This window comes from Scyliorhinus canicula, chromosome 17 (assembly GCF_902713615.1).
Source record: "Scyliorhinus canicula chromosome 17, sScyCan1.1, whole genome shotgun sequence".
NCBI lineage: Eukaryota > Metazoa > Chordata > Chondrichthyes > Carcharhiniformes > Scyliorhinidae > Scyliorhinus > Scyliorhinus canicula.
This window is the reverse complement of record NC_052162.1, coordinates 18,438,264-18,451,662: the sequence shown is the minus strand read 5'-3', so window position 1 is coordinate 18,451,662 and position 13,399 is coordinate 18,438,264. Positions and strand designations below refer to the sequence as shown.

The window sequence follows — 13,399 nt, the reverse complement described above, 5'->3', positions numbered from 1 at the left end:
GGTGCTCCGGTTTCCTCTCACAGTCCAAAGATGTGCAAGTTAGGTGGATTGGACATGATAAATTGCCCTTAGTGTCCAAAATTGCCCTTAGTGTTGGGTGGGGTTACTGGGTTATGGGGATAGGGTGGAAGTGTTAACCTTGGGTAGGGTACTCTTTCCAGGAGCCGGTGCAGACTCGATGGGCTGAATGGCCTCCTTCTGCACTGTAAATTCTATGATGAAAGGGGAGGGGAGGGGGGGGGGGCAGTCCAGGAATGGGGGTCAGTCCAGGAGCGGGGTTGTCAGTCTGGGTCACACTGGGAGTGGAAGTTTAAGTTGGGTTGGGGGTGATGTGGTGAGGCTCCTGTGTCTGTCTGTCTGTCTGTGTGTGTGTGTCTGTGTGTGTACGTATGTATGTATGAGGGGGAGGGGAGGGGAGGGGGGTGTCATATGCGAGGCTGGGATTGGTTGCTTAAATAGTTACTCTGCAGTGGAAGTGAATTTTCCTCTAACTCTTTCAGAGTAACCATCAGGGTAAAACTGGCAGAACAGTCTGAAGTTAACAATTTAAATTGTTCCCAGCTTAGCACAATTGTCCAGAGGAAATTCCCACTTCTGGGCAATTGCCGGGTAACTGACGTGGGAACTTCCTAGAGGGATTCCCCCAGAGCATCATCGGGGCACCCCCTTAATGCGAGGCTGGGAAAGCAGGAAGTTTAGTGAGTAAATGGTATCATTTATGTCCAGCAGTTGGAATCTCTTCCTTACCTTCTTCCCCCAGTATATCCTGAAGGTATTTCTTGGCATTCCGCAGAACATTGCTGATTATAATTTCAGCCATTTGTGTCAACTGCTCCGTGAAAGGGTCCATAATGACCTGTAGAAAATAAATCCTTTCTCACCGTTTCAGTTAACCAATAACATGCACCCGCAGCTGAATTTTTTGTTTCCACTGTTTTTCCTATAGGGTGCAGCCCACTTCCCCTGATCAATGAACCGATTTCAAATCAAAAAGCTAATGGAACAATTGGCTGGAAACCTGACATTCAAACAGGAACTGCTGGGGCGGGGGGAACTCTCGGCAGGTCTGGCTACATCTGGGAGAGAGAGAAACAAGGTTAACATTTCAGATCGGTGACCTTTAAACATTAACTCGGTTCTGTATTTCTGATCCTCAGCCACACGCTTTGTTTCTCTCTCCACAGTTGCTGCCTGATCTGTAAAGGTTGTGAACACATTCAGCTCCATTTCCAATTTACTTTTCCTAGAGGGTAACGCTAGGTTTAGGTTGAGGGATATAAACTACCGTTTCACGAAGCTGTTCAACTCTGCCCAATGTGCCTCTGTTACATCTGTTATTAGTGAGGTATCCTGGTTACGCGAAGTAGCATTGACAACAATAACCAGGGCAACGTGGATCTCCACCAATGGAACGCGTCTGGCATGTAACCAGGTTGAATGGGAGCCAATGAAATTGACCAGAGGCCAGACGCTTCTGGCACGGTGCGATCCCAATCAGGAACAAGTCAGATTTGGGAATATATTATATTGCACAGAATAAATATACTCCTTTAAACACTTAGAGATTCTGTAAAACGAGCCGTTGTATTCCTCCTCATTGTACCAAACTTTCTAATGCCCCATTGATTGGCAATTCATTCACCTTCGTGCATTCATTAATGTCATTAAATTCCATGCATTCGTGGTTAGCACTGCTGCTTCAAGGTGCCCAGGACCTGGGTTCAATCCCGGCCCCGGGTCACTGTCCGTGTGGAGTTTGCACATTCTCCCCCGGTCCGAGTAGGTTTCACCCCCACAACCCAAAAGATGTGCAGGGTAGGGGGATTGGCTACACTAAATTGCCCCTTAATTGGAAAAAACATCCATGCATCCAGTTTCAGCAGATCACAATGACTTGGTGCTTTTGATGGAATAACTTTCCTTTGGTCTTATTTATAACTTGGAGTTTGGGCCCCCTTCAAATGGGAGACACTATTGGCTAAATAATAGGAAGCAGAGCGTAATGGTCAATTTTCCAGATGTAGGAAGGTTTGTAGTGGTGTCCCCCATGGTCAGTATTGGGACCCTTGTTTTTCCTGATATATATTAATGATCTAGATATTGGTGTGGAGGGGGGAATTTCAAAGTTTTCAGATGATACAAAGCTTCAAAGTATTGTAAACTGTGAAGAGGACAGTGTAGAACTTGAAAAGGATACAGACAAGTTGGAGTGGGTCGACAGGTGGCAGATGAAGTTCAATGTGGATAAGTGTGAGATGATAAATTTTGGTAGGAAGAACATGGGGCGGGGATTCTCCCCTACCTGGCGGGGCGGGGGTCCCGGCGGGATGGAGTGGCATGAACCACTCCGGCATCGAGCCGCCCCAAAGGTGCGGAAGTCTCCACACCTTTAGGGGCCAAGCCCTAACCTTGAGGGGCTTGGACCGCGCCGGAGTGGTTGACGCCCCGCCGGCCGGCGGGAACAGCCTTTGGCGTCATGCCAGCCGGGGTCGAAGGGACTTCGTCGGCCGAAGGAAGTCCGCGCATGCGCCAGAGCGTCAGCGGCTGCTGACGTCATCCCCGCGCATACACAGGGGAGGGGGTTACCTCTGCCTCCGCCATCGTGAAGACTATGGCGAAGGTGGAAGGAAAAGAGTGCCCCCACGGCACAGGCCCGCCCGCCGATCAGTGGGCCCCAATCGCAGGCCATGCCACCATGGAGGCACCCCCCAGGGCCAGATCGCCCTGCGCCCCCCCCCAGGACCCCTGAGCCCGCACGCGCCGCCTGGTCCTGCCGGTAAGGTAGGCGGTTTGATTCCCGCCGGCGGGACCGGCATGACAGCGGCGGGACTGCGGCCCATCGCGGGCCGGAGAATCGCCGGGGGGGGGGGGCGCCAACAGGCGCGGCGTGATTCCCGCCCCCACTGAATCTCTGGTGCCGGAGACTTTGGGAGACGGCGGGGGCGGGATTCACACCGGCTCCCGCCGATTCTCCGACCCGGCGGGGGGTCGGAGAATCCTGCCCATGGAAAGACAATATAAAATAAGGGATAAAATTTTTGAGACAATGCAGGAGCAGAATATCCTGGGTGTATATGTGTGTAAATCACTGAAGGTGGCAGGACAGATGGAGAGAGCAGTTAATAAAGCAGATATTATTCTGGGCTTTATTAATAGGGGCATAGAGTACAAGAGCGAGGAGGTTATGCTGAACTTATACAGACACTAGTTAGACCTCAGCTGGAAGATTATGTACAGTTCTGGGCGCCACACTATTGGAAGGAACTTACGTGGGAACTTCTAGAGGGATTCCCCAGTGAATCACCGGGGTACCCCTAAATGCGGCACTGGACAAAATGCAGAAGAGGTTTACAAGAATGGTTGCAGGGATGAGAAACTTCAGTGATGAAGATAGATTGGAGAGGCTGCGGCTTGGAGAAAAGAAAGTTGAGAGGAGATTTGATAAGAGATGTTCAAAATCATGAAGGGTTAGATAGAGTAGTTAGGGAGAAACTGTTCCACTTGTAAAAGGACCAAGAACGAGAGGGCACAGAATTAAAGTGATTTGCAAAAGAAGCAACTGTGATGTGAGAAAAATCTTTTTCACACAGCGAGTGGTTTGGGTCTGGAATGCACGGCCTGGAAGTGTGGTGGAGGAAGGTTCAATCGAGGCATTCAGGAGGGCATTAGATGATAATTTGAATAGAAACAATGTGCAGGGGTACTGGTAAAGGCAGTGGAATGGCACCTAGTCATGATGCTTGTTTGGGGGCTTCCGGAGGCGCCCTCGAGGAGGCAGGTCGCAGGTCGGATCGCTCCCGCCCGCGATGGGCAAACGGACCTTTGTTAGCGGACTTTTTTGGGACCTGGCAGCCTGAATCGGTGGAGGAGACGATAGGGAAGAGGCTTCCTTTCCGGGGTATGGGCAGCTGGACTAGAAGTGGTCGAGTGGAGTGGCAAGGATGTAAGCGGGAGCAGCGGGGACCCCAGACCGGGCGGCCAAGCATGGCGGATGGCGGGGACCGGGGAGCGGAGGTTCACTGGCCAAGGGAGAAGCAGATGGAGTTCTTCAGGAACTGCTTCGCCGAGCTGAGGAGGGACACGCTGGACCCGATGAGAGCGGTGATGGACCGAATGGTCGAGACACATGCGGCACAAGGGAAGGCGCTCAGGGAGGTCGAGGCGAAGCTCTCCAGCCAGGCGGGCACGATAACAGAGCTGGAGCACGAGGTGGAGGAGCTGAACGCCTGCCAGAGGAGGATGCAGGAGCAGCTTGAAGAGCTGGGGAACAGAGCCAGGAGGCAGAATTTACGGTTCATTGGCCTCCCCGAGGGCTGCGAGGGGTCGGATGTGGGCGCATACGTGACGGGTATGCTTGAGGTGCTGATGGGACCGGAGGCCTTCCCTCAACCCGTGGAGTTGGATGGGGCACATAGAGCCCCCGCAAGGAAGCCCAGGACGGGCGACCGACCGAGGGCTTTGGTGATCCTCTTTCACCGGCTTGCTGACAGGGAACGTGTGCTGCGATGGGCCAAGGCGGAGAGGAGCAGCAGATGGGAGAATTGCGAGGTGCGCATTTACCAGGACTTGGGAACGGAGTTGGCCAAGAGGCGTGCGGGATTCATCAAGGTAAAGGCAGCCCTCTACAAAAAGGTGAGGTTTGGAATGCTGTATCCTGCAAAGCTTTGGGTTACGTTTGAGGAACTCCACTACTACTTTGAGACACCAGAACAGGTTTGGACCTTTATTAAAGATAAGAAGCTGGACTTGAACTAATGGGCACTTAGTTCTTTCAGTGCTGTACAGTGGCGGCGGCCTGTTAACCCAAAATTGCTCTGATTAGGACTTTTATTAAAAGAAGAAGCTGGACTGGAACTAAAGGACTTTGGGCTCTCAGAGCTTTTGTGTGGCGGCGGTTTGTTAAACTATCCTGTACTGTAATGTGGATCGGGGCCTCTGATAGGGTGATGGGCTAGGGGCTGGTTACGGGACTTGAAAGGGCACGGTGGGATACAATTAGGTTAATGGGTCCCTGGCGTGTGGGGGGAGGGCCTGAGCACTGGGACGGGAGACAGGTAGGTGCCAAGGGCAGTGGTCAGTGTGGCTAGCGTAGGTCACGGGGCACCAGGGAGAGTCGGAGTTGGGGTGGGGCGGGCTAGGGCCAAGCGCAGGGCTGACCTGGAAGGTCAGGCCTTGGGGGGCAGGAGAGGCCGGGGGGGGGAGGGGGGGGGGGGAGGTCAGGCCTTGGGGGGCAGGAGAGGCCGGGGGGGGGGGGGGGGGGGGGGGGGGGGGGGGAGAAGAGGGTTAGGGCCACGTTAGTTTAGTTGAACACGTGTGGCATGGGCAAACAGAGCTGGCAGAGGAAGTGCCTTATTAACATGTTTATTCTTTCCCACTGTTCGTTTTCACTATGTTAAGGCTCTTTGCACAGGGCCATTTTTCTCTCTGTAACTGTTACAAATTTGTGTTAAATAAAAAACTTATTAAAAAAAAAAAAATGATGCTTGTTTGGAGAGCCGGTGCAGGTACAATTCTGTGTTACTGTGTGGTTTAGCGATTTTGTTTACATTGATCCTGTATCGATGATTCGGTCACAGACTATGTTGACTGAACACTCAGGGGTCTGGTGCCCCCAGTCGCAGAAGGCCTCAGGTATACCAGCAGATATGGTGGCCCAGAGCCAGGCCATCATCACAAAAACTGCAGTGGTTCAAGGAGAAAGTCTGCCTACACCTCACGGCAACTAGGCAATAAAATTCAACCGCGCCAGCATCATCCAAATGCCAAAAGAGTGGGTTTATTTTAAATGTTTGCAGCATTGCTGCTCTCCCAGACTTGCCTTCTCTTTTCTGTCTTAATCCTTTTACCAAATCATCCACTGCTTTCTCATTTCAAATTGCTGCCACTTACCCTCCGGTGAGATTCCATCAGTTCTGGTAACAGTCGAGAAAAACATCATGAACACTTGGGGGGAAAGCAGCAGTCCCTTTTGGATGTTCTCTTCATTCCAGCCCTGGGTGCATCTAAAGCACTCATGCATTGGTGACATTTTAACAGGATGCCAATGTGAATTATCCTGATTATCCAATCCCCAACTCCCCAGAATCGAACATCGTGTTCAGACTGATGCAGCTTTTCGAATGTGAGTTGTCAAAGTCCTTCCTGCTTATCTCCTATGTCCTCGTTTATTTTATTTTATTTGAATTCATGCCTTTAAACAGTGGGGCAGCACGGTAGCTTTGTGGGGCAGCACGGTAGCATTGTGGATAGTACAATTGCTTCACAGCTCCAGCGTCCCAGGTTCGATTTCGGCTTGGGTCACTGTCTGTGCGGAGTCTGCACATCCTCCCCGTGTGTGCGTGGGTTTCCTCCGGGTGCTCCGGTTTCCTCCCACAGTCCAAAGATGTGCAAGTTAGGTGGATTGGCCGTGATAAATTGCCCTTAGTATCCAAAATTGCCCTTAGTGTTGGGTGAGTTACTGAGTTATGGGGATAGGGTGGAGGTGTTGACCTTGGGTGGGGTGCTCTTTCCAAGAGCTGGTGCAGACTCGATGGGCCGAATGGCCTCCTTCTGCACTGTAAATTCTATGATAATCTATGATTTTATTTTATTTTATTTTAATTCATGCCTTTAAACAGTTTTACATATTTAAAAAAGAATAATCTACGCTACAGATTCTAAATATGGCTGTAAAATATCAAAGCTTGTTTACTTTTAATGTGGGCCTCAGTATGCAGTATTTATAAATGTTGATGAGTTTAAAGGATTAGTAACTAGAGAATGTGAAATTGAAAGAAAGGAAAATGCAATTGTTTGTTCAACGAACAAGCCCGCTATTTCCATATTGAAACTCGACTCTTAATTTAAATGCTTTCATGCGCTCACAGTAAACACAAAACCTGATCTTCTCATTTACATTCATTAGAGGATCTGAAGCTTGCATCTTTTTGGGGATGGTCTTATGTTGTACGCATTTGGCCAATTATATTGTTGATGCACATCAAATTCATTTGCTAATTTAGTTTGTTTTGGGCTCTTAAAATTGAAAGGGGGAAAATAAAAGCAATGGCATAAAGCATAATTATGGGGAGAGAAAAACAATGTAACTGGTGTTCGGAAGCAATAAACCTTTGAATTGAGAGACCGTGTTTACCAACGCTGTAACATCCAGGAGAAGCAAACAGCTGGTAGGATGTCAAACTACACCCGGAAGGAAAAAAATTAAAACCTTCTTTTCAATGTTTGGACGTTGTGTGTTTAAACTGCTAATATGCCAGAATCATTAAAGAGGCTTTGAAAAGTTTTAATATTTGCAGGCCTTAGTTTGCAGAAACAAATAATAAGAATGGAGGCAAAATGCACAGAAACAAATGCTCAGAAAATGCTGAGGGAGTCAGAAAACACACATTGAAAGGCTTTTGCAAAGTCTACACCCACATAAAATTGGGTCTAAACATTCCAATCATCCATTAAATCAAGTTAGATAATTGCATCTCGCTTTGAGATTATAGGGAAGCCGAATGGGGAGCTGAGCACAGACCTCAAGTGTCCATTATCAGTTTGGGGGGGGGGGGGGGGGGGGGGGGGGCATGCAATTCAAGCTTTGGCAGTGTGCTCCGGGGACTATTCAAAACCTCCGCCATCTCCGCTTCCAGCAAGGTCTCGAAGGTGTATGTGGAGACCGCATCCTGATGGATTTCTGGTCAAAGTGTTTCTGCACAAACTGCGGCTTGGAGAGAAGAAAGTTGAGAGGAGATTTGATAAGAGATGTTCAAAATCATGAAGGGTTAGATAGAGTAGTTAGGGAGAAACTGTTCCACTTGTAAAAGGACCAAGAACGAGAGGGAACAGAATTAAAGTGATTTGCAAAAGAAGCAACTGTGATGTGAGAAAAATCTTTTTCACATAGCGAGTGGTTTGGGTCTGGAATGCACGGCCTGGAAGTGTGGCAGAGGCAGGTTCAATCGAGGCATTCAAGAGGGCATTAGATGATTATTTGAATAGAAACAATGTGCAGGGGCTACTGGTAAAGGCAGTGGATTTCTGGTCGAAGTATTTCTGCATAAACTTCCCCATGAAGGACATGTGTTACGGCACATTCCAATTGAATGGAGTCAGGTAACATGACCAGACCCATTCCTTCGCAACACCCTTAACAACTCACCTTAATATAAACACAAGCTTTCGGAGCACTGCTCCTTCCTCAGGAGCTGTGCTCTGAAAGCTAGTGCTTGAAACAAACCTGTTGGACTTTAAGCTGGTGTTGTAAGACTTCTTACTGTGCTCACCCCAGTCCAATGCCGGCATCTCCACATCTTAATATAAACGCCTTTAACATCATAACATTTCCCAGGGTGCTTCACAGGAGCATTATAAAACAAAATATGACATCAGGCCACATAAAGAGTGTTGTGATCCCCAAAGGTGCTCGCACCTGCATTGTATTAGATCAGAGGTTTTCAAACTCAGGGTCGCGACCTGCAGGTGGGTCGCGGTCAGGTTTCGTGAGGGACGCGACACGATCGGTCTTGCCATTCCCGATCGCGGGAGGAACACCCACAGGCAGCGACCGGCTTTTAAAATGTCGGTGGGACGGAATTTTGAGATTGCCGTCCATCCCGCGCATTCGTGCCACACGCAGCAGTGCACAGGCCCGGAGCCCAGCGGGGTGGACTCCCTCCTTCTGACGTCAGCACGCTGTCCAGGGCCAGTTTTTATTCATCAAACGCCAGAGTCCTTCCATTGGAAGCGGCAGCATAGAGTAGGTCATGAGCAGGGCCGGCTCAAGGCACCGGCAACTCGGGCAGTCGCCCGGGGCGCCATGTGCTAGGGGGCGCCAGAGACTCGGGTCCCGCGCATGCGCAGTTGGGCCGGTGCCAACCAGCGCATGCGCGGTGGCCGCCCGCCCCCAGGGCGGCCCCCCGGCTCGGTCCGCCCCCCGCTCGGTCCCCCCCCCCCTGCCCCCCGCCCCCCTTCGGGTCAGCCCCGCCCCTCGGCCCCGGCCCCTCCTCGGCCTCGCCCCCCCTCCCTCGCCCCCCCCCCCTCCCTCGCCCCCCCCTCGGCCCCGCCCCCCTCGGCCCCGCCCCCTCCCCTCGGCCCCCCCCCCCTCACCCCCCCCCCCCTCGGTCCCCCCCCCAAGGGCGCCGAAGTTCAGCTTGCCCGGGGCGCCAGCAACCCTAGGGCCGGCGCTGGTCACGAGAGGGAATGGTGATGGTGACTGGGGCATCTGCAGCCTGTACGCTGACGTCACGTGTTCTGGGCGCAAAAGCAATTGGTGGGGGGGGCGGAGGAACCTTCATCGGGGGTGGGGGGGTGCCCAGGGACAGTCAGGCTAACGATCAGGGACCACTGATCCGTGGGCGTGTCCAATCTCAGGGGGACCTGATGCCACAGAGAGTTGGAGGCTTCCCTCTGCTAATGGCTTTGAAGGTGACATCAGCATTCAATTTATTTTCCCTGATTCTTTCCAAGGATCATCAGGGGACCTGTGTGGCATCTCTCAGAACGCAACACATCTCTGCGTAAAGGTTGTCACGATATCTGTTGCAGGAAGGCCCATCATTTTGTCAGGATTGCTCTGGGTGAAGTTAGCCAGGCTCAAAGATTCACCGACTTGACAGCCATCTCTGGCTTCCCAAGAGTGCAGGATAAAGAAGAAAAGTACAGGACAGGAACAGGCCCTTCGGCCCTACAAGCCTGTGCCGACCATGATGCCCTCGCTAAAAAAAAACCTGCCCTTACTCTGTCCATATCCCTCTATTTCCTACCTATTCAAGTATCCATCCAGATGCCTCTTAAATGTTGCTAATGTGCCTGCTTCCACCACATCCTCTGGCAATGCATTCCAGGCACCCACCACTCTCTGTGTGAAAAACGTGCCCTGCACATCTCCCTTAAACTTTCCCCCCTCTCACCGTGAACCTGTGCCCCCTTGTAATTGAGACTTACTCCCTTGGAAAAAGCCTCTGACTATCCAACCTGTCTATGTCTCTTATAATTTTGTAGATCTCTATCAGGTCTCCCCTCAGCCTTCATCTTTCCAGTGAAAACAATCCTAGTTTATTCAACCTGTCCTCATAGCCAACACCCTCGATACCAGGCAAGATTCTGGTGAACCTTCTCTCTCCAAAGCTTCCAGGTCCTTCTGATAATGTGGTGACCAGAACTGCACACAATGCTCCAAATGCGGCCTAACCAAGGTTTTATAAAGCTGCAACATGATTTCCCAACTCCTGTACTCAATGCCCCGGCTGATGAAGGCAAGCATGCCACATGCCTTTTAAATCACCTTGGCCACCTGAGTTGCCACTTTTCTGGAACTGTGGACTTGCAGGCCCAGATCCTGCTGTATGTTAAAGTTCCTAAGGGTTCTGCCATTTACAGAATAATTCATACCTAAATTTGATCCTCCAAAATTCATCACCTCCCATTTATCCAGATTAAACTCCATCTGCCATTTCTGTGCCCAAGTCTCCAATCTATCTATATTCTGTTGCATCCTCTGACAATCCTTGACAATCCTTGGCACTATCAGCAACTCTGCCAATCTTCGTGTCATCGGCAAACTTACTAATCATACCACCCAAATTTTCCTCCAGATCATTTATATATTCTACAAACCACAGAGATCCCAGCACTGAACCCTGCGAAACACCACTAGCTACAGATCTCCATTCAGAAAAACACCCTTCCACTGCCACTCTCTGTCTTCTATACACAAGTCAGTTCTGTATCCATCTAGCTACCTCACCCCGAGTCGCATGTGATTCTAGTTTTTGTACAAGTCTGCCATGTGGGACCTTGTCAAATGCCTTACTAAAGTCCATATAAACTACATCCACTGCCCTTCCCTCATTAATTTTCTTTGTCACCTCTTCAAAAAACTCAATCAAGTTGGTGAGAGATTACATTCCCCTACAAAACCATGCTGCCTGTCACTAACTAGTCCATTTTCCTCCAAATGTGCATATATCCTGTCCCTCAGTATCTTTTCCAAAAGCTTCCCCACCACTGATGTCAGGCTCATCGGCCTATAATTTGCTGGATTGTCCCTGATTCCTTTCTTAAACAAGGAAATAACATTGGCTATTCTCCAGTCCTCTGGAACCTCGCCTGTGGTCAAAGAGGATGTGAAGATATCTGTTAAAGCCCTAGCTATTTCTCCCCTTGCCTCCCACAGTAACCTGGGATAGATCCCATCCGGCCCTGGGGACTTGTCTACCTTAATGCAATTAAGGATACTCAACACTTCCTCCTTTGATATATTGAGCGTTCACACACCTATCCCTGATCTCAACATCCATCATGTCCTTCTCCCTGGTGAATACCGATACAAAGTACTCATTAAGGATTTCACCTACTTCCTGTGGTTCCACGCATAACATCCCTCCATTGGCCTACTCTTTCTCTTGCTACCCTCTTGTACCTAATATATGCATAATTAGGATTCTCCTTGACCATGTTTGCTAAAGACATTTCATGACTCCTTACAGCCCTCCTAATTCCACGTTTAAGTTCCTTCCTACTTTCAATGTACTCCTCAAGGTCTTCATCAGTTTTTAGATGCCTAGACCTATCATGTGCTTTCTTTTTCCTTTCGACTAAGTTTTTTTTTCTTTAAAAAAATAAATAAATTTAGAGTACCCAAATCTTTTTTTTCCAATTAAGGGGCAATTTAGCGTGGCCAATCCACCTATCTTGCACATCTTTACGTTGTGGGGGTGAGAGCCACGCAGACACGGGGAGAATGTGCAAAATCCATACGGACAGTGACCCAGGGCCGGGATCGAACCCGGATCCTCGGTGCCGTGAGGCAGTAGTGCTAACCACTGTGCCGCCTCACAATTTTCCTTGGCATCCATGGTTCCCGAATCCTGCCATTTCTCTCCTTCATTTTTTCTGGGAAATGCCAGTCCTGCACTTTAATCAACTGGTCTTTAAAAGCCTCCAACATGTCTCCTGCGGGCTGCTGGGAGGTCCACAGTGGACTACCAACATTTTGATCTCACCCTTCTTATTCTTCAACTCCACCCATAATAATAATCTGATAATGATCGTTATTATTGTCACAAGTAGGCTTACATTAACACTGCAAATGAAGTTACTGTGAAAATTCCTCTTTCCAATGTATCCTCCCTCAACACAGCTGTGATTGGCTCCCTAAAAGGGGCTTTTCAGTGTTAATGTAAGCCTACTTGTGATAACAAAGATTATTATATTATAATCAGCAATGCAACTCCCCCACCTCTTTTGTTTCCCCTTCTGTCCCGTCTAAAACAACAATATGCCGGAATGTTAAGCTGCCAGTCCTGTCCCTCCTTTAACCATGTCTCTGTAATTGCGATTACATCACAGTTCCATGCCGTAATCCAGGCTCTCAGTTCATCTGTTTTACCTTTTATGTTAGGATGGAATAGGTGGCACCCGTGTGGCTATAAGACTCCATGGCAGGAGCCCCCAGTGTTTATTACCCACAAGGGCTACCATCCCATCAATGTGCAACTGGTATGTGACCCACACAAACACACGTGTGCATGGTACCCTGGGAGTTGCCATCATTCCTACATCCTCAGTCACTCCCAGGAGCCTGGGATTTTTGAGGGGCTGGAACGCCTGCAGGGATAGATGCTGGGAGATAAGGGCTACCCACTTAAACACTGGCTGATGGCTCCAGCGTGTCACCCTCAACCACGTGTCAAGGAGAGGTACAACTCTGTTCATAGCTACCTTATAGAGCAGACCACGGTGCTTCTGAAGATGCACTTCAGATGTCTGAACTGCTCAGGTGTCTCCACCGGAGAGGGTTTCCCGTTTGATCGCAGTTTGCTGTGTCCTTCACTACCTGGCTACGCAGAAAGGTGAATCTTTTCCAGAGGAGGAGCGCTCATCTGAACGTCAAGTCCACTGAGACAAGGCTTTATGCAAACACCGTCACGACAGAGATGTGGAGCAGCATAGGGATCTCATCCTAAAGTGCACGTCCTGGGTTCAGACGCAAACACTGAGGAGACCCAGATGTTGCTGGAGGATCATTTCTTTTTTTAATTTCTTTTTTTTAAATTTAGATTACCCAATTATTTTTTCCAATTAAGGGGCAATTTAGCGTGGCCAATCCACCTAACCTGCACATCTTTTTTGGGTTGTGGGGGTGAAACCCACGCAGGCACGGGGAGAATGTGCAAACTCCACACAGACAGTGACCCAGGGCCGGGATTCGAACCCGGGTCCTCAGCGCCATAGGCAGCAATGCTGACCACTGTGCCACCGTGCTGCCCAGAGGATCATTTCTGATAAGCTGCCTTCAACTATTGCTGTCCTTAGAGGAATAAGGCTTCAAAACTTACCAATCATACAGTCCCATTAAAGATTTAACCACATCTCCCTGACAACACGCAAGTGTCTGGAGACTAATTGCACCGAG

At 49.7% G+C, this 13,399-nt stretch overlaps 1 protein-coding gene across 3 annotated transcripts in view; it reads right to left on the bottom strand.

Moving 5' to 3' along the window:
• The window catches only part of akap14 (A-kinase anchoring protein 14), a 65,482-nt gene that overhangs the window by 19,677 nt on the left and 32,406 nt on the right, over positions 1-13,399 (bottom strand). For 2 of the 3 annotated variants that reach the window (XM_038776255.1, XM_038776258.1), the window contains exons 1-2: positions 5,890-5,990; positions 748-856 (exon numbers count right to left, since the gene is read on the bottom strand). In XM_038776255.1, coding sequence (XP_038632183.1) covers positions 748-856; positions 5,890-5,907 — 127 coding nt within the window. In that variant the 5' untranslated portion in view covers positions 5,908-5,990. Of the gene's footprint in view, positions 1-747; positions 857-5,889; positions 5,991-13,399 lie in introns of those variants that run through there. The other variant, XM_038776257.1, reaches the window with a different exon arrangement.